General features: G+C 43.8%; 1 protein-coding gene across 1 annotated transcript in view; it reads left to right on the plus strand.

The window, feature by feature from the left end:
- Window positions 1–21,959, plus strand: part of EPB41L5 (erythrocyte membrane protein band 4.1 like 5) — a 125,103-nt gene that overhangs the window by 43,976 nt on the left and 59,168 nt on the right. Inside the window, exons 7-11 of the mRNA XM_060262450.1 lie at window positions 8,090–8,210; window positions 9,023–9,110; window positions 11,433–11,521; window positions 13,711–13,780; window positions 20,244–20,413. Of these exons, the coding sequence (XP_060118433.1) occupies window positions 8,090–8,210; window positions 9,023–9,110; window positions 11,433–11,521; window positions 13,711–13,780; window positions 20,244–20,413 (538 nt within the window). The remainder of the gene's footprint in view (window positions 1–8,089; window positions 8,211–9,022; window positions 9,111–11,432; window positions 11,522–13,710; window positions 13,781–20,243; window positions 20,414–21,959) is intronic.

The following is a 21,959-nucleotide window of genomic DNA, read 5'->3' on the forward strand; positions in this document are numbered from 1 at the left end:
AATCTATAGAGGTCTAGGTTACTCAGCAAAAGTGACTGACATCATGCTGGCATCGAGAAGACCATTCACTTTACGCATATACAATACAACTTAGAAGGCGTTTGTCCGTTGGTGCCGCAGAAAGAAGGTGCCATCCCTTTCTCCCTTGATAGTGGCAGTTCTGGCATTTCTACAGGATGGGCTATCTTCAGGCTTGAAGCTGGCTACTTTGCACAGACAGATAGCGGCATTGACTATAGTGATTCCTCACACAGGGGGATATAGGTTGTCACAACATCCACACATTCAGTTATTTTTACAAGGTGCGACCTTAAAGTCACCACCTACAATTCACCGCTTTCCAACATGGCATCGTCCTACCGTCCTGACAGCTCTCATCAAGAAACCTTTCAAACCCCTTAAGGAGGTTGATCTGAAATAGGTACGGATGAAAACTCTTTTCCTAATCGCCATAACATCAGCTCGAAGGGTATCCGAACTGGGGGCTCTGTCGGTCAAGTCAGGCCTTTGTGTCTTTCACAAGGAAAAAGTGGTCTTACATTTTTACCCAAGGCCGCTTCCAGGTTCTACTGGGCCCAGAAAATTTATCTGCCTACTTTCTGCCCTCAGCCAAAACATCCCAAGGAATTTGTGTGGCATACTTTAGACGTGCGTAGAGCTTTAAAGCTATTCTTCTTGAGATCCAGGGCTATGAGGATGACGGATATGTTCATCAACATCTCTCCTCCATGAATTGGGGGAAAATGTCCACCTCTTCAATAAGTGCAGTACTCAAGGCGTGCATCATGGAAGCTTCAGGATTACAGATACCCAAGGGCATCACAGCACACTCGCTCAGAAGTGTATCTACCAACGCATTTATTCTGAATCGAGCTTTGGTGGAAGAAATGTGCAGAGCAGCCACTTGGTCCTCATTGTCTCCGTTTGTAAGACATTACAAGTTGCATTCCATGGCTTCAGCTGACGCTGCATTTGGAAGGAAGGTTCTGCAGCATGTTCTGGGTGAAGCCAATGATGATGAAGACCCACTGTCCCGCCCAGCCCGGGCAGGGACTGCGCGGAGGAGACCCCCCGGCGCCTGCCAGCCGCTCCAAGCCCCCGGCATCGCCCCAAGAGCCCCCCCACCTCTCCAAGCCCCTGTGGAGGCCCCACCCCTCACCTGACGGGGCGAAAGCAGCCACCCGAGCGACGCCTCCCAGACGGCGAGCCCGGTTTCGAGTCCGTGAGGTCTGGCCGGGGCAAGACGCCGGAGAGCAAGAGGGAGAGCCATTCAGCTCGTCGCAGCACGAGACGCTCCCTTGCAGCACGCCGCTGAGGGCTGGGACGCCCGAGGCACGCCCAGTCAGCCCGGCCCCGACGCACCTCTCCTGGGCGTCTGGGGCTTTGAAGGGGGGAGGAGCCAGAGAGGGGCAGGTCCTGGGAGGGGGGAGGATGGGTCGGGAAGCATAAAAGGAGGGAGGGAGGAGGTCGCTGAGGAGAGCTGGCTGATGCGCAAAGAGGCTGCCTCGCAAGAGAGAGGGACAGGAGCCATAGCACAGCCAGGAGGGAACGGGGGCCTGCGGTGAAGTAACCCAGTGCCCACCCCCCTGTTTCTGAGACCTCCGGGGAACGCCCCAGAGTGCCCGGGTGGGGCAACGGCGACGCCGGGGGACCGGGAGGGGCACCAAAGACCTGACACCCACCCACTTAAGGGACTGCTCTGGGAGGTCCCACAGAGATGTCCAACAACCTCTGAGGAAGAGCAGCCCATTGGACTTACCGTGAGGGGGTCCTTCTCAGAGATTTGAAGGACATCTCACCACTCCCAGTTCTTTCATCGTCTGTCTACTATCCTGTTTATTCAGACTACATTCTATCTCCTTTGTACTATTGTATTTCTAGTACTATTTGAATTTATGGTTACTGTTTGCCAGAAACCCCTCTCCAGCAGGCACCAAGCACACACACAGTTACCTCCCACATCAACCCTAGGTAATGCTCCCCAGCAGTTTTAGAAAAGCAAATCACGTCTCATTCACCTTACCAGCAGCTCTGTTCTAGATCCAAGAACCTTCTCCTACTGCAGCTGAGACACTTCTGCGCCGATTGGACTTACTGTGAGGGGTCCTTCTCCTCAGAGGTTCAGAGGACATCTCTGTGGGTTACTGTTGGTTTGTTTCAGTGTTTTTCTTGTTAGTGTTTCTGTATACAGTCCATCTAGATAGAGGGAAGACAGCACTGCTTTCAGAGTTCCACAACTGAGAGGTGGGGTTATTCTGAAGGCGCCAGCAGGAAGGGGAAAAAAGTGTTTCCTGCCCACTGAAGGAACAGTAGGAATAACCCACAGTTACCCAGTAACCCAAACTAAGTCCTCAGGGCCAGATGATTGCATCCAAAGGTTCTAAAAGAGCTTGTGGATGTAGTTTCTGAGCCTCTGGCTATTATTTTTGGAAATTCTTGGAGAACAGGAGAGGTGCTGGAAGATTGGAGGCAGGCGAATGTTGTCCCCATCTTCAAGAAGGGGAAAAAAGAGGATCCGGGTAACTACCGACCCGTCAGCTTGACGTCTATACCTGAAAAAGTTTTAGAACAAATCATCAAACAGTCGGTCTTGGAACATTTAGAAAGAATGGATGTGATTACTAAGAGCCAGCATGGTTTTCTCAAGAACAAGTCATGTCAGGCTAACCTGATCTCTTTTTTTGAGAAAGTGACTACCTTGCTGGATCGGGGGAATGCTGTAGACATTGTTTATCTCGATTTCAGTAAGGCTTTTGATAAGGTTCCACATACTATCCTTGTTGACAAGTTGGTTTGGATCCTGTTACCATTAGGTGGATCTGTAACTGGTTGACAGATTGCACCCAAAGAGTGCTTGTGAATGGTTCCTCATCCTCTTGGAGAGGAGTGACAAGTGGAGTGCCTCAGGGATCTGTCCTGGAACCTGTTTTGTTCAACCTCTTCATCAGTGATTTGGATGAAGGAATAGAGGGAATGCTTATTAAATTTGCAGATGATACTAAATTGGGAGTGGTTGCAAACACAGAAGAAGACAGAAACAGGATACAGGATGACCTTGACAAGTTGGAAAACCAATAAAATGAATTTTAACAGGGATAAATGTAAAGTTCTGCATTTAGGTAAGAAAAATCCAATGCATGGTTATAGAATATGGGAAACTTGTCTTAGCAGTAGTATGTGCGAAAAGGATCTAGGGGTCTTAGTGGATCATACGCTGAACATGAGTCAACAGTGTGATGCGGTGGCTAAAAAAGCAAATGCAGTTTTGGGCTGTATCAACAGAAGTATAGTGTCCAGATCACATGATGTGATGGTATCACTTTACTCTGCTCTGGTAAGACCTTATCTGGAGTATTGTGTTCACTTTTGGGCATCACAGTTTAAGAAGGATATAGACAAGCTGGAACGGGTCCAGAGGAGGGCGACGAAGATGGTGAGGGATCTTGAGACTAAGTCCTATGAGGAAAGGTTGAAGGAGCTGGGGATGTTTAGCCTGGAGAGGGGGCGGCTGAGAGGTGATATGATCACCATCTTCAAGTACTTGAAGGTCTGTCATATAGAGGATGTTGTGGAATTGTTTTCTGTGGGCCCAGAAGGTAGGACCACAACCAATGGGTTGAAATTAAATCAAGAGTTTCCGGCTCGACGTTAGGAGACCATTAGAGCAATTCCTCAGTGGAACAGGCTTTCTCGGGAGGTGGTGGGCTCTCCTTCCTTGGAGGTTTTTAAACAGAGGCTAGATGGCCATCTGACAGCAATGAAGATCTTGTGAATTTAGGGGGAGGTATTTGTGAGTTTCCTGCATTGTGCAGGGGGTTGGACTAGATGACCATAGACTGGTCCCTTCCAACTCTATGATTCTATGATTTTACAGGCTTCCCCCCGCCCCCAGCCAGCTGGCCAGCGGGGGGAACCCCCGCCCCCAGCCAGCTGGCCAGCGGGGGGAACCCCCGCCCCCACCGTGTACCTCTAGATCTCAGACAAGTTTAGAAACCTGCAAACAGTTTCGGTTTCAAATGCTTGTGTGTTTGTGTGCCTTTTTAAAGTTGAGCAGGAAGCAGGAAGTACTTCATGGGGAAGGGTCAGTAGAAGAAGCTCTTCAGAGCACAGCCCCTCCGTTTGTTTTGCTTTCATTTTAGAGCAAGTAAGTGGGTGGGTACGAATGTGTTTGTGTGTGTGAGAGAGAGCAGCATAGCTAGGGTTGTCAGTCTCCAGGTGGGTATATCAACCACACGGGATAAACACAGTAGGAGATGAGTAAAGAGGAAACACCTGTGTTACAAAATTTCTTACTCTCAAGGAGTTACTTATATATATTACACCACAACTTCAATATTTCACTTATCAATTCATTTTTATAATTTTTTCTATGCACTTTTCACTATTTCAGAAGACAATATTATTCCATTTACATACAGGAATTATGTATAAATGTTTCATTCGCTTCATATATACACAAAGAAACAATGAAGCGTCCAACAGATAAAAGGTGTATAACTCGCATCTTTGCTCGTTGTAAGAGTTCCTTATTTCATCTGTTAGAGTTGCTGTGAACAAACTAGCAGTGCAGCTGAGACAAAGTCTCAAAAATCCTCCAGTGTTCCAATAGAGTTGTGAAGAAACTTAGGACTCACAGAAGACTGTGTAGAAGTATAAAAAATGATGACGACACGTATTCTAGACAATCATGAGCTTTGTGGTTCACTTCTTCCTGATCGTTATACTCCTATTTTGGAACTATAACATAAATCATAAGAAAATAACCAGTATTCAAAAAAGCACAGAAAGACAGGAGACATTCAAACAAAAGACGGACGCTTACCCAATGCTCCATGGCTATTCGTGCACCTAGTCAATTACTCTGAAGCAGCATTAGCGGGTCTCAACGGAAGAGCACGGAATCACTTGCTTAAAAACAGTTTCAAGCCACAGATGCTTAATCCTTAAAGGCAACTCTCTTAAAACATAAGCTCATAGAAAAGGTGTTAAATCTAAGGCGGAATTCATTCCATGTGGAATTGCTGCATTGAATATTTGAATAAAATAAGATTCTGCAAAAGCAGCTTATGCATGTCCTTAACATCAGAAATGGATTTTTATACTGGAGCTTGTAAATAATGCCACCCCTGAGTTCCTTAATATCATGGCTACAGTTTAAAGGTTCTAACCACTGTACTATTCATGCACTGTGAGGTTCTAACTATTCATTCATTTACTATCACCAAACCAATGCTGGCTTCGAGTGTTATTTTTTCTTGTTCAAAACGTTGTGTGTAAATTTAAATTAGATTATTTCTGTATGCTTAGAGACGAAGATAGGGTACAAGAAACAAATCCTTGCTTTAGATATGGTAGGGGAGGCAAGGTTATGGGCACAGGCTTCCCCCCCCCAATGGTATATCTGATCAGTGTTCCCTCTAAGCTGAGTTAGTGTGAGCTAGCTCACAATTTTTTAGCCTCCAGCTCACACATTTTTGTCTCAGCTCAGGAAAAAATGGCCCTCCTCGGCTTGGCTTCGCGAACGAAGATTTAAGAAGGGTGCAATAGTCCACGTTTGCTGCAGGCTCGCTGGTGGCTGACAAGACCAATGCGGGACAGGCAGGTCCGGCCACAGTAGCTGCAGGGAAAAGTCTGATTTGGGGTTGGTGCTGTAGCAGTGCGATTCTTATGCCCGTTGACCGCGGCTAGCCAACTGGGGTGGGGGAGACGAGCTTTGTTTAGGCCACCTTTTCTAGGCCCCTCTCCGTGTGGAGCAAGCAGTGCTGTCCCTAGATAAGGCTGCTTGGTCGTTCAGGGTGCTGCCGAAAGATGCTTTCGTCTCCGGGTTAGCATCAGGCGACCAATATCCTGAACCGCCTACATGCAGGATCGGGACTGCGGCTTCCAGTGGCACCTTCCACCTGCCGTTTCGCCCCTTGCCTATCGCCGCAGGACTTGATGCGTTGTGGGTTGTGTGTGTGGATATGCCCTTCAGGCCTGCGCAGAGGAATTTTTTAGGTGAAGCGCAGTGTGCGCGGTACTGGCTCCACCCTTTCACCTGGGGGTCATCTGCCATGGCCCAGTAAGCCGGGACGCCGGCAGTGAGTCCTCCAGGTGGTAGGTGTTACATTAACGAGCTCTATCTGCCCGGGTTTGATGTTAGAGTTTTCCTTCTCTTAGGCTGACGAAGTTGGTGGGCCCAGCCTGCCCATCCGGTTATACCGCCGGACAATTCGGTCGCACCATGACGTAGCAAACTCTGTGAAAACGGGGGGGACCAGCGAGAAGGTGTTGCTACGGATGCAGTAATGCAGGAGAGGCCATTGCAGTGACCATCTGCCAGAGCAAACTAATTTATGCACTAGCTCACAATTGTAATGCCAGTTGCTCACAACTTTAATGCCTGTAGCTCACAAAGTAGAATTTTTGCTCACAAGACTCCACAGCTTAGAGGGAACATTGCATCTGATCCTCTAGAAAAAAAAGTAGTTCTAGATGGGAGTAGCCATGTTAGCCTGTAGCAGTAAAATAAGACTGGAGTCCAGTGGCACCACAAGACTTACAACATTTATTCCAGTGTAGGCGTTCATGAATTAGAGCTCACTTACTCAGATGCAAAGTAAGAAGCCTCATCCATTAGGTGGGACAAAGGCATAAGGAAAGAAATAAACATGCTTGTCTTTCCTGCATTGCTACATACAACAGGTAAAGACAAGTCGTAGTAGGGGAAGACAAAAATAGGCATATTGTCTTGGATCTTGCCTAAAATCTCTGGGCACAATATGTCCCATTTTTCACTGAGTTCCTTCTTCCATGGGAGATCTCCGATTCCTTTCAAGCTATTTTAGAGGCCCCTCTTTGCCTAGGAACAGTGTTTCAAGGAATATTGTGGGCTGCCATGAGAGGCAGGAATGCCCCTTGTACCTGCAGAAGTTCAAGATAGGAACCAAGTCATTAAGTGGATCCTAATTGCATAAGGGTTTCTGTTTTTGGGTAGTGGTGAGATGGAAAGATCCTAATTTCCCAACTGGAGCTTCAGGCAGCAGTTAAAGATCTTCTTGCCTTAACATCTGACCAGCAAATCTGAGTTGGCCATAGATTTTTCCTACTCATATGGACAACAGCAAATGCAGTAGTAAAGACTTCAAACTTAGTGTCAACTGTGTAGATGTTGTTTAAATCAGCTGGAACCTAAGCTAGCTTTGACAGCAATCCTCTAAATCAGGCAGGCAGCATTTTGGAAGTTGTCACAAGCAGAGGACCAGGGAGGACCTTCTGTTGGCTGCCACCACTCTGGTATGGGTCTGTCTGGGAGGGTCCAGAGCACCCCTGTCTTCTTTCACAGCAAGCACCTTTTATCTGTGACTGAAGAGGCATGCAGACCCAGGGAGTATAACAAGTTTATTGTAAACAAGGCCAAAGCCAGCAAGAGAGAAACATGGGGAGGTACCCCCCATAGAATCTGCAGTGCCCTCACCCAGTCTTCCCTAATCTTCCCTAAGATTGGGTGGGGTGCTTCAGATTCTATAAGGGGGCACCGCCCCTGAGCCCCCCCTGCTGGGTATGGCCCTGGTTTGTAAGTGCTCAAGATCAAACAAGTGGGTTGTAATTTTTAGTGCAATACTGAACATGGGAATAGTAAAGATGCTACAAAGCAAAATAAAAAACCCTGATGCAACGAACTATATGTTCCCTCGTTCTAATGCTAACTGACTCACCACTCTCATGCTCTCGTGACTGCAGCCTTCCTCCCGTCCAGCCTTTCATTTTATTAATTCGTTAATTCCTCCAGCCCAGATTTAATTTGATTGATTTATTCATTTTTTACATTTACTTTAGTAAAGATTTAATTTTAAAGTAATGATACCGGGTGTGTGGATGTCTTAACTTACATATTTAGCATAAAAGAATAAAAAAGAACTTGATGCCGACCTTCTTCCATCTGAAAAAATATAAAGCTGAAAAAATTAAACATCTAGACCACTTGAACACTCCAGTTGAAGTGAAATAACTTATCAGTTTAGATAACTTGGATTCGGCCCCGTTCCAGTCAGTTAATTAGAAAATGCATCCCTTTCTGGAATTCTGCTTGAAATATTTCTCTTTGCAGCTGAACTTGGTGACTACGACCCTGCTGAGCATGTCCCAGACGTAGTGTCGGAGTTCAGGTTTGTGCCTAACCAAACTGAAGAGATGGAACTTGCCATCTTTGAAAAATGGAAGGAATACAGGTAACGAATGCCCAAACAATGATGTGAAAACATCTCGATCTGTTCCAGTTATTCTGTGAATTCAGTATAGATATTGTTGTCCTAGGGAAAAGGTTTCTGTTCCTGCTGGCACCCGCCTCTTGTTCTATTTATGCAGTGACAAAAGAGATTATGCATTTCAACATATGTGTGTCCTACAGTTTGTCCTAACTCAAGGAAACATAGTAGGTAAAACGTTGTAACCGCTGGTTGAAATGGCAACAGTCACACAAAGGAAATATGACTCATCCTCTGGCAAAATTTGTGTGCCTAGATAAGTGGCAGCTGGAACAATGCATCTATTGGGTTTGCTTTAATTTTATCACCAGTGACTGGTCTTGGCATCAGAAGCCATTGTGGGTCTGTAGAATCCAAAATATGAGATAGCATGGAGGTGTGCGTTTTTCTTTCTCAGTTTAGAGAGTTAATGAAAAGTAGTGCTGTATATGTGTAGAGTGCCTTTCTCCAGTTCTTACCAACTGCAGCAACTTCCACTATAGCGAAGATTGGGTGTTAAGTTGTCTGGACAACACTGTGTGCCATCTGGATACCTACAGTCATGGCATCTCTGATTGGCAACGTCTCTAAGGTTCCACTTATTAATTTGGTAATAAAATACTTTCCCATCCTAGCATTTCAGGGGAAGAAGTTCTGATAAGGTCATTGGGCACGAGTAAAATTGAGCTTGGAGACCAGCATCACTTGGTTGCTTCTGCAGACCCATGAGGTTTTTCTCTTTGGTTCTCTTTGTTTCATTACATGTGACTTTTTTTCTTTCATAACGTAAACTTCAGGGGACAGACCCCAGCCCAGGCAGAAACAAATTATTTGAACAAAGCAAAATGGTTGGAAATGTATGGCGTAGACATGCACATAGTTAAGGTAAGTGTCTGAAGTGCAACGTTTTGTGGAATGGTTATGTTTTTAGTGTAGCATTACAAAAATGAAATAGAAAGAAAACAATACGATGAAACTTGTAGGCTGTATACGTGATGTAATATAAGAATGTGTGGGTTTGGTTTCTCATGCAGCCTGTTAAAGGCTTGCAGAGTTACACCTCTCCAAGACCAGTGACTATAGTGGACTGAGGAAGATGTATGTTTAAGATTGCAGTTGAAATCTGCTGCTTATATGCCCAGCTGCTGTATCAGGGAAACAGAATTCACAGTAGTGCATTCAGTACACGAGGAATTGCTAACCCTATTTTGAAAGCTATGGAGATGAAAATAAATTGGAATTTTGCATTACGTAAAGACAAATTCTATTAAATTGGTAATTTTTTTTCTTCCAACGAATGTAACTAGGACCTGGGTGACAACTCAGTGAAGTGCATAAAGAATACAGGCTTCCAGTCTGTAATAACTATATGGAAAATGTCTCATGTGGCTGTAGTGTGCATTGTTGTTGTTTTAAAATTACCGTATTGTATATCCTTTTAAAACAGCCCAAAGCAACCAACAATATTGTCAAGCGTCGATATTTCTCAATAAGCAGTCTTTTGTTTGAAATCAAAGCTGTTTTATTTAAGAAACTCAGAAGCTGTACCAAGGACACAATCCTTGGGAGTAATGGCTTATACAGAGTTGCACAGTTGCTATATAGGATATCTTCAAAGGTTACATTACAGATGCATACTTGAGTCATGGTTTCAAAGGTTGCCAAACACTATCTCTTTTCATACTAAGGAATCTAGGCTACTAAAAACATCTCCCATTCTCACACTTCTCTAGCAGAAGATAAGGGCTGTCTGTATGAACCTGTGAGAGAGGTGACTTGAAAGTGGTACCAGCCAGTGGTAGAGCCAGTTTGGTGTAGTGGTTAAGTGTGCGGACTCTTATTTGGGAGAACCGGGTTGGATTCCCCACTCCTCCACTTGCAGCTGCTGGAATGGCCTTGGGTCAGCCATAGCTCTGGCAGAGGTTATCCTTGAAAGGGCAGCTGCTGTGAGAGCCCTCTCCAGCCCCACCCACCCCACAGGGTGTCTGTTGTGGGGGAGGAAGGTAAAGGAGATTGTGAGCCGCTCTGAGACTCTTCGGAGTGGAGGGCGGGATATAAATCCAATATCTTCTTCTTCTTCTTCTTCTTCTTCTTCTTCTTCTTCTTCTTCTTCTTCTTCTTCTTCTTCTTCTTCAGGCTGTAGCATAAACATCCTTGGGCCAGATGGATTTATTACTTGCCCCATGGTCGTAAAGAAGGGGGGAGGAGTAAAGAGCGGGAGATCTGCTCTGTGTCTAAGAACCCATTATGTCACAGAAATAAGCACGCTTGACAAATACATTGTGCAAGATCCAGAGACTTTGCATGTGGACTCTCCCATTTGTCTGCCACACGTCCCTGTGCCCCATTCCAAGTCACTCTTGGGGGCTAGATAATCCTTGGGAATGGTGTAAGATATAGTTTAGAGGGCTGCAGGAGAGAATTCACAGAACTCTGAGTCCAGGCCATGACATCCATTAGGCATGTAGAAGGTCTCAGGTTCAACCTCCAGCATTCCAGTAAAAATGATCAAGTAACAGATTATGTGGAACTCTGGAAAGGTCCTGCTGGTCTGAGACTTGATAGACCAGTGGTTCTATCCAGTAGAGGACGGTGGCTCAGTGGCTTGGGAAGAGCATCTGCTTGGGAAGCAGAAGGTCCCAGGTTCAATCCCTGGCATCTCCAAAAAAGGGTCCAGGCAAATAGGTGTGAAAAACCTCAGCTTGAGACCCTGGAGAGCTGCTGCCAGTCTGAGAAGGCAATACTGACTTTGATGGACCCAGGGTCTGATTCAGTATAAGGCAGCTTCATATGTTCATATATGTTCATAAGAAAGTGACATGTTTTCATTTGTTTATTTCTCCAAGTGGAAGGACCTTCTGTTTGCACAAGTTAAGGGGGCTAGTTCTGTCACAAACAATTCAAAGTATAAAAATTAAACTTAATAAAAATGATGACTATTCTTTCTTTTAGGTAAGAGGGAGTTCACTAGAACAGAATACATGCATAGCAGTAGAGTTTGAGATAATTAATAATGCTGTTGCGAGATTAGAATGTATGCATAGTAGCAGGGCTTGTCTAATTGAGATACTTACGATACTGCAGCAAGATTAAATGCTCAGTCTTGACAATAAGTGAAAGTATATTTAAACCAAAGGTAAAATGTACTAGCATGTAATAGCACCTGTGAGGATATTCTGACTGAATATGTTAATTGCTGTCAATTAGGCAAGAGATGGTAATGATTATAGCCTTGGACTAACACCCACAGGAGTTCTTGTGTTTGAAGGGGAAACCAAGATTGGTTTATTCTTCTGGTAAGTTGGATCGTTCCTAATTCTTTCAGAGTTTGCAGTCTAGCTTTTTTATAAGGACACCTAAATCAGGGGAGTCAGATTCATTTGTTAGGAGGGCCGGATCTGACATAAATGGGACTTTGTGGGGTCGAGCCATGTGTGGCCTAAAATGTAATGCCAGATAGCAGAGATATAGACTTTATAGAGGCCACAGGTCAATACAAATATATCATTTTTTTAACTTAAAATATAAACGTGCTTAAAACTCTTGTAATATTTTGTTTAAAACAGAAAGGGGGGGATAGTGGGATTTCGCAATGCAATTTTAAAAACAAAACATCAAGAAAAAGCACAAGGATCACACTTGAAAAAATAAAATGCTCTTAGCCTGGGAAAACATTAAATGACAAGGTATTGCAAGCGTCTCTCTCCCCACCCCTCTATTCATATTAGCAATGGCTCTCCAGTCTAATATACCCCTTTAGCTGTGGGTTCCCAAGTCAGAGTACTCACTAGGCACTAGTTCTCACTCCACTGAGAAGAGACAAAGCTGACTCAAAGCATCAATGCTTGGTTTGCCCGGACACAGCTCCAGGAAGCTTCAGCTGGCCATAGGAATGCTGGGAAGTTCCTCTCTATTGAAACACATAGACAAAGTTGCAAGGAAAACATGGAATGGATTTTCTGTTCATGTCTGCTCTGTCCAGAAGCCTGCAAAGAAAATCCATTCTGCATTTTCTTTGCAGCTTTGCTTTCAGCTTTAGCCTCTGCAAAGAGAAGGCAGAAGGAGCTGGGAATGTTGTCAGCAGCCTCGGAACTTCACAGAGTGAGGGCAGGAGTGGGAAGGGGGAGAAGAGAGCCCCATGGGCCTGATTGAAGCCCTGGGCAGGCCGGTTTGGCCCACGGGCCGCATGTTTGACACCCCGGCCTAAACTATTTGAAATCCAGGCAAACATTATTCCTTGCTGGCAATCTCTGATATATGCCTTCTCCACCAACAACACTTTCCTTGGTGAGAAGAGGCAAAGTTCATAGAAGTGAACGTACTCTTTGGTTTGAGTGTTTTGCAAAATTAGTGACTGTTGTGTTAGAGTGCTTATTTGAATATGATCATTTGGATTATATTGGAATTAATATAAAATACTTGAGTGATAAAGATGGTAGGGCCATTTGTTTACCCAGGCCTTCCCCTCAAAGCACCAGACTAATAAAAAAAATGATAAACAGTATTTTGCTTAAATATCATTTATAGGCTTGCCAAGTCCAATTCAAGAAATATCTGGGGACTTTGGGGGTGGAGCCAGGAGACATTGGGGGCGGAGCCACAAGGCTGTGACAAGCATAACTGAACTCCAAGGGAGTTCTGGCCATCACATTTAAAGGGACAGCACACCTTTTTAAATGTCTTCCTTCCATAGGAAATAATGAAGGATAGGGGCACCTTTTTTTGGGGCTCATAGAATTGGACCCCTGGTCCAATCGTTTTGAAACTTTGGGGGTACTTTGGGGAGAGGCACTAGATACTATACTGAAAATTTGGTGCCCCTACCTCAAAAAACAGCTCCCCCAGAGCCCTCAAAACCTCCAGATCAATTCTCCATTATACCCTATGAGAATTGATCTCCACATAGGGAATAATGAAGTGCTCAGCAGACGTTTCCCTCCCCCCCTCCCCTCATTTCTGGCGACTCTGAAGCGAGGGATTGGCCTCTCTACTCACGAGTTGCTGCCAACTTCTTCAAAGTAACACAGACACACCATCCCAAGAGGAAGCTTTTCAATCGGAGTCTGAAGCCTCCAGAGGTGCAAAGGCACATGGTCCTCTGGGGGCAGGGCTTCTCCCCGCTGGCCAGCTGACTGGGGGCGGGAAGGAGCCTGGGAAAGCGGAATTACCCCCACTGGGACCTGGGGATTGGCAAGCCTAATCATTTAATTCCCTAGAAAACATCTAGGGAAGCAATGTAATTGAATCTGATACAAACACCCACAAACACAGAAAGTTCAATTGGTTGTGTTTGTGTTGAAACTGTTGATGCATCCACCTGTGTGTTTCATTAGATCCTATTAGTTAACTTGCAGTTTTTATATATTTTAATTTACATCATAAGATAATGTATGGTATCTTAGTACATAAGCAGAATATAGCAAGTGTAGTTTACAGTAAAGTACAGATGTATGACCGGTTATGTATTTTTTTCCTAACTTCACAGGCCAAAGATAACCAGGCTGGACTTCAAAAAGAATAAATTAACACTGGTGGTGGTTGAAGATGATGAACAGGTAGAAGAAAAGACCTCCCTATTTTACCATGTTTTAGATGGGATCACGGCTATAAAATTGTGCTTGTAGTTTCGTTGTTGTCATTGAATTGCCTCCAAAAGTGTCCTTTCGTAGATGAAAGAAGGTTTTTCTGTCAATAGATGCATCTTTAAACACATTGCAGAAGGCTTAATCATGCCCAAAGCATTTGTTTAAAAGGGGTTCTTAAGTGCATAAAACACGATTTAAGCAGTAAGAAAGGGTTTTTTTGTGGTGCAGTCTAAATGTATATATCCCTTTAGGTCCCTGTGTGGACATGCCTAAACACATATTTTTATTAGGATGCATAGGCATACTTTTAAAGCCTTCAGAAGTTTTGGCTCTAGTGCATGTAGGAAACTACCATGCCATCTTCATGTCTTATAATCAGTATGGAATGTGCTTTATACCTACTTGATTTCTTTGTACAAAGTTGTAGAGGCTTCCCCATAATTATGTAGAGAACTGAAAATCATTGTTGGTATTTAATGGCATATACAATGTTAGAAGATGAGCATGCGAATAAGCCTGAGTTGCTGAAGTTGCTGTTCGGTTCAGTGATTGTGTTGTCTGGGTAGACCTCAAAGTAGCTGTTTCATTGAAAAGGAACGTCAAGCTGTTTTAGTGTATTTCTTATTTGGAACAGTAGATTAGAATAGTGGAATAGTAGATTAGAATCTTTCCGAAATCCATGTGCATTTGCGAAGCTTAAAACATCCTGTTTGGACTGGCTAGCAGAGATTAAGTCTACATCAGAGGGGCTCCTTTTTAAACACGTTTTTTCCTGGCTCCTGGAATAATTGTCATACATGTATTTTTTTACATATATGTATGTGTGTGTTTTTTTAAATTTCTCCCTAAATCCAAGAGATGGGCAGTGTTGGAGAACTAAATAGATAATCTGTGATACAACACAGCCAAAATTAAACACTTATTTCAGTGGAGACATTTAAACACATGTTCATTTAACTAAGCAAATGTTTACTGAGTAGCTGAATATAACTCCCTGCTACCTCTTGGTTTCAGAGCTGTCTGCGAGAAGGTAATCTTAAGGTCCCACCTGCTAAGGAGTTTATCTTTAGATTAGCCCTTGCATTTATTAGTCAGGGAATGGTTTGGTGGTTCAGTATCTCTATCTAGTGCTCAAGACAAATGGAACATGTCATGAGGGGGACCTTGTATTCATAAATGGCTAAAATTGTTTCTTTAACTTCTGCTTGGTGTTGTCTGTCTTTTCTATTATGATAACAGTTTTGCCCTATTTATCAACATAATATCAACAGATGCATTATGGATAACAATTTTGGTATGTTAACTGTAGGAACTTGGAAAATTGTTGTGGAAAAAGTAGAACGGGACTTGTAATGTTCCTAAAGATAAACTGCTTAAAATTCATTCATTTTAGCCAAATACCATAACCCTGGGAGGACTACTTATTAGACCAGTGAGAAAACTAATTATTACCATATCTTGAAACTGTATTATTGAACTACGGTATCTGCTTTAAATTTTCATCTTTAAGACCAACCAATTTTTATTCAGAACGTAAGCTTTTGTGTGCTCTCTCAAGCACACTTCATCAGACGAGGGGATCAGGTATTGTGAGCTGAAATACAAGCAGTTTGTTGATAAAGAGGGCAAACTAACTGATCACATGGTCACATAAAACAGCGTGGCTTGGCCATTTGGTCTGGATAGCCATAAAAGGTAATAAAATTCCCTGCCAAATGGTGTTTCTGTAAATCTAGGTGAATCACAAAAGGACATGTATATCACAGTTGTAGATTGGGTAGACTACAACTGTGATATACATGTCTGTCCTTTTGTGAGAGCACACGAAAGCTTACGTTCTGAATAAAAATTGGTTGATCTTAAAGATGCCACTTGACTCCTGCTTTGTTCTACTGCTTCAGACCAACACGGCTGCCCACTTGGAATTTTCATGTAAGCTGTAGTATTGTAGAGAGGATTTTTTGTTTTCTTTTTGTTTTGTTTTTGTCTTGACAACACATGTGGCTTTGGAAGAAAGTTCAGTTCTGTGCTAATACTAATAAAGGGACAAACTTGGTGTGCGTTTTTGTCGCTTTCCCAAAGTACTCTTGGTTTAAATTCCCTCACAACCAAGATCTTATAGTTGTGTCTGTGCATGTGTTACAGAATCTAGAATCTGACAAACACAATATTGGGCCTTTTTTGCTGTGTGTGTAAAATGTAACATCACATTCTCCCAAAGAAATGTTTGAAAATCTCTGGGCAAATTGGTTGAAGGGTTTTGATTAAATATCTGTATTTTTAGGGAAGCTTTTGAATGAAAAAAAATCCCCTTGCCTTTCCGCAGAGCAGTAGGCCCTGTCCCTACTGCCTGAAGCTTTCTTGTTCTGTCTCATCACAGAGACAAATCTTTAAAATATGAACACTTTTTATGCTATTAATATACTGCACGATCACTATATGTATGACCTGATGATGTGTGGTGCAGCCAATCCTGTTCGAATGGCAGCCTAAGCCTCTGTGGTACTTCAAAGATGATTATAGCAAATGCTTTTTTCTGTTGATAGGCTGTACAAATGCAAATGACATAGAAAGGAAGAGTGCTGGGTTGCCAAAATGCACATTTGTGCAAAAGAGACTGTGTTCAATTTCTTCTTTTCTTGTAATTAAATTATCTTGTGAGCCTAAGAACAGGTCTCGCAAATAAGCAGGCTCTTGTACTGCACATCTGTCTTTCTGCCTGAACCTGTGGCGTGGTCTCAGATACGGTGTTGAGGACTCCTAGGATGATGCCTGTCTTCTGGACCAGCTTTGAATCGTTTTAAAACACTCAGCCTGGAGGAATTCTCTCAACTGTGCACCCAACAACATGTGATCTGGACCCTTGCCCTTCTTGGCTAACTAAAGCTTGCCAGGGGGAGCTTAGATATCCTCTACAGGAAATCGTAAATAGATCCCTCTCCGAGGGCTTTTTCCAATGTCTCTTAAAGAGGCCGTGGTCCGCCCCCTCTTGAAAAAACCTACATTGGACCTGGCCATATTGGCACACTATCGGCCAGTCTCAAATTTACCCTTCTTGGATAAAATTATTGAGAGGGCAGTAGTGCTACAGTTACACAGTTTTCTGGAGGACGCTTCCATCCTAGATTCCCATCAGTCCAGCTTTCGGCCAGGTCATGGGACCAAGACAGTACTGGTTGCCCTCTTGGATGACCTCCAGCAGCATCTGGATCGAGGCGGCTTGACGGTGCTTTATGTTGTTAGACCTATCAGCTGCATTCGATACGGTGGACCATCGGTTGCTGTCCCTATGCCTCGTCAATGCAGGGATTCAGGGGTTGGCCTTGCAATGGCTTTCCTCCTTCCTGGAGGGTCGGGGACAAAAAGTGGCGATTGGGGGAGAGTCGTCCCAAAGGCATGCACTTAATTGTGGTGTGCCACAGGGGGCAGTGCTCTTCCCAATATTGCTTAAAATCTGTATGCGCCCCCTTACCCAGATAGCCCCAAGGTATGGGCTGAGTTGGCATCAGTACGCTGAAGATGGATGGCCGGTCTGGCTGTTTCCCAGAAAATCTGGACCTGGCGCTGGATGGCTTAGGCTGAGCCGACTGAAGCTGAATCTGATGAAGACAGAGGTCTTTCTCCTGAGTCGTGGTGGTCTGGGCAGGGAAATCCCCTTACCAGTTTTTGATGGTGAGCCACTGACAACGCCGCACAAGGTCAGAAGCTTGGGGTGCTGCTGGAGCCTGCCTTGACTATGGAGGCCCAGATAGCAGTCACTGCTAAATCCGCATTCTTTCCTCTTAGGCGGATGAGACAGTTGGCCCCCTTCCTTGATTATGACGACCTGGCAACTGTGATCCATACAACGGTCACCTCAAGGGTGGATTACTGTAATGCCCTCTACTTGGGGCTACCCTTGTCTGCCCTTGTCTAGTACAGGACCTTTTGTAAGTTCCAGGAAGATTGACTACATCAGGGTTGTGTGGCCTAATATGCAAAGGAGTTCCTGCTACAAAAAAGCCCTGACCAGACTTCCGGTTTAGGAGCGGCTCAGACCGGCGCATCTTGAGCCGCTTCTAATTGCAAGGCCCCTAAAGTAGGCTTTGGCAGTATCCCAAACTACTTTCATCTTTACATCTTGCATTATGTTTTGCTTAAAGAAGGATTCCATTTCAGCCTTAGATTCCTTAAGAAAGTCTTTATCTTTCAAAATTGAGGTGTTTAGCCTCCATGATCGTCTCAGTCGTGTACCTTTGAGCTTTATCATTACAGGGCTATGACCTGAAATGACTCTTGTTTGAATTTCTGTTTCAATTAAGTCTTTGACCAGATTTGTAGAAAGCCAACACATGTCAATTCTTGACCAAGTTTGATGACTATGGGAATAGAAGGTAAAGTCTTTAGAATTTGGATATCGTGTTCTCTATACGTCAACCAGGTCCAATTCTTCTGCTAGTTTCCAAAAACTTATTGGCAATTGAGGGCTTTTGCTTTTTGTCTGTTTATGCGTTTCTTTTGTCCATTTGTCTATTAGAGACTGCATTAAAATCTCATATCAAACAGGACTTCCCGGATTTGGAGAATACTGAGCTCTTTAAGGGGGGGCAGACTGGAGCTTCTGTTCGGGGTAGTAAAGGGCAAATTTTTGCCTTCTGCCTACTTTTCTCAGTGAGAGATTAGTCCAAGATATGCACAGGAAACTTTGAGGTGATTTACCCTGAAACCACATTCCTGCATGGAGCTGTAGCAGCTGCGAAACTGCCTTGCATTGACATGGGCACCACATTTCCCTTAGCCCAGCCTTCCCTAGTGGTGGAGGTTGCATCCCACCCTGCAAGCTGTGGCTGCTTCTGCGGTGAAATTAAAGCAGTATTGAACATATGAAGCTGCCTTCTACTCAATCAGACCTTCAGTCCATCAAAGTCAGTATTGTCTTCTCAGACTGGCAGCGGCTCTCCAGGGTCTCAAACTGAGGTTTTTCACACCTATTTGCCTGGACCCTTTTTTGGAGATGCCGGGGATTGAACCTGGGACCTTCTGCTTCCCAAGCAGATGCTCTACCACTGAGCCACCGTCCCTCCCCTGCTCTCCAGGGTCTCAAGCTGAGGTTTTTCACACCTATTTGCCTGGACCCTTTTTTGGAGATGCCAGGGATTGAACCTGGGACCTTCTGCTTCCCAAGCAGATGCTCTACCACTGAGCCACCGTCCCTCCCCTGCTCTCCAGGGTCTCAAGCTGAGGTTTTTCACACCTATTTGCCTGGACCCTTTTTTGGAGATGCCGGGGATTGAACCTGGGACCTTCTGCTTCCCAAGCAGATGCTCTACCACTGAGCCACCGTCCCTCCCCTTAAAATTTAAAAATTAAAAGTGGCAGCATTTTTGATATGATTTGGTGGAAACCAGGAAGTTAGCCTAAAGGGCAATGCTGCTGCTCCAAGTTTACTTAATATGTTTTTTTGAAAAGGTAAAGCTTTGTTTCCTAAATATCTTGGCAGCAGAAGCACAGACTACCATTCATGCACACTAGCCATTGAAATATCCCTAGAATCTCTCGATAACGCCGAGCGATCAGTGATGTAACTAAAACATACTCTGCCTCTGACACGCATGCACACATAGAGGTGCACTTTCTGTCCACATTTAATTACTGTGTTTTCAATTACGAACATGTCAGCTAAATAACTTGGCGATGATCCATGTGCTGTAGTGAGTAATAGAAAACGTTGAATTACCGTATTTTTCGCTCCATAAGACGCACCTGAACATAAGACGCACCTAGTTTTTAGAGCCGTTTGTGTGAATTTAGAGGCATTTGTGTGAATTTTTTGCAGTATTCACTCCTTAAGACGCACACACTTTTCCCTCCACTTTTTTGGGGGGGGAAAGTGAGTCTTATGGTGCAAAAAATACTGTACATCCTTCAAGATGGCTCTTTCTCTCAAAGAAACCTATTAAATCATTAGCATGGGAACCTTTTAAGCAGTACAGATTGGCTTTCTGGTATATAAAAGAAACAAGCAGGTCTCGATCAGACCAGCAGAGCAGCGCATATGGCTGAAGCGATGCCTTGACCTTTTTTTTTCTTATTTTTGAACCTGTGTAACTTTTTCTTCCTTGCAGCTCCTGTTGTTCAACGAGCACTATAATCAAAGTGCCGTTTGCTCACCTTCATCATAAACAAGACTCTGAACAGTCATCTACAGTTTATATTTTATTTCTGGTTTATTGTATGCCAAGGAAACGGGAAGAAATGTAGGACAAAGATAAAAATATTAAATATTGAACATTACAACAGGACTGGTAGATAGTTATCTCTTGGGTTGGGGCTAGCACATGTTAGAGAGGAAATCTTTTTCCTCCAATAATGAATGTACTTTTTGTCTGAAGCGGTGAAACCAGTATTAATGTGTCTCTTATGCCATAACCTGATTTTGTATGTTGTCTTTCAGGGCAAAGAGCAGGAGCATACTTTTGTCTTTAGGCTGGATCACCCAAAAGCCTGCAAACACTTGTGGAAGTGTGCAGTTGAACATCATGCCTTCTTCCGCCTCCGTGGACCCGTCCAAAAAGGTTCCAGTCGATCAAACTTCATTCGTCTGGGGTCACGGTTCAGATACAGGTCAGCAGCCTTTCATTTATTCCAGGTCTCCCTGCCTGACCTGTTTCTAAATGGATTCAGGTGGATAGTCACGTTGGTCCGAAGTATCAGAACAAGGTTGGAGTCCAGTGGCACCTTTAAAACCAACAAAGTTTTATTTGAGGTATAAGCCATGAAGTAAAGGAGTTTGAAGTGGTGGTTAAACTGGTCATAACTGGAGAGCCAGTTTGGTGTAGTGGTTAAGTGCGTGGACTCTTATCTGGGAGAACCAGGGTGGATTCCCCACTCCTCCACTTGCAGCTGCTGGAATGGCCTTGGGTCAGCCATAGCTCTGGCAGAGGTTGTCCTTGAAAGGGCAGCTGCTGTGAGAGCCCTCTCCAGCCCCACCCACCTCACAGGGTGTCTGTGGTGGGGGAGGAAGGGAAAGGAGATTGTGAGCCGCTCTGAGACTCTTCGGAGTGGAGGGCGGGATATAAATCCAATATCATCTTCTTAATAATAATAATAATTTGTAATAATCTGTAAAATGGCACCCCAGGTCTTGGCCTTCTCTTTGTTTAGACATATTGAATTCCTTATAGACTGCCTCATGGCTTTCAAGAATAAGTTTGTCTATTTCATTATTATAGAGAAAAGACGTGAACAGTTACAGCACCACAGGTTCATGTCTTTCTAGCCTCAGTCCTCTTCCTCCAATGCATATGTATCTTTCATTCGCTATTTTAAGAGATTATGTTTCCAGTTCACCATGATGATAGGTCTATGAAAATTCTGAACCAGCCTTGAATAAGTGCACAGAATATCCATTAGATGCATTATCGATAAAGCATTCACTGGACTGAATCCTACCACTCCACTGAGCGTAGTTTGAAGCTTTTTTCCAGCTTAAGGAGTCTTCTTCCATCTTAAGTGACTCTTCCATTGCAGGAAGAGCCATTTTAGTTGAAGGAAGACGCCTTGGAGGATAGTTGTATTAACCCTCCAGGTGGGAAAATGTTTAGCTCTTAGATTGCAGTCAGTTTTTATTTTTTTTAAAAAAGTCCATCTTCTCTTTCTTATTTCAAATGGGTTCTCTAAACTCACTTTTGAAGAAGTTATGTTATGCTATGTTATGTTATGTTATGACCTATGGTTACAACATTAAATTCATTCGCTTTTAAGAATACCTTTTTTAGTCATTAAAACAGGGGCTGCCTCTATTCAGCCATCTCCCACGTATCAGCATTTTTGTGGGGTGGCGAATCTGTCATATTAAAAACAAAAGGAGATGTATAGACATGATTATGGAAAAGCTTGTAAACTTTTGTAAATACTCCCTTTTTATTGAATTTTCTTCCGCTAGCTCTTTCCATTGGTGCTTCGACAAATGTCCATGGGACCATCTGAAAATGTGGATCTTGGAAGTGGAATAAGTTATGCGTGACTAAGCATGTACAAATATTGCATGTCTGTTGATGATAAAATCTTTTAAGTAAATGAATGACTTCAACATAGTAACATAGTAACAACAATGACCCAATAAGAACCCAAGGATTTAGAAGCACTAGCACAGTGATAAGTTCCCTGA

This window comes from Heteronotia binoei, chromosome 21, assembly GCF_032191835.1.
Source record: "Heteronotia binoei isolate CCM8104 ecotype False Entrance Well chromosome 21, APGP_CSIRO_Hbin_v1, whole genome shotgun sequence".
NCBI lineage: Eukaryota > Metazoa > Chordata > Lepidosauria > Squamata > Gekkonidae > Heteronotia > Heteronotia binoei.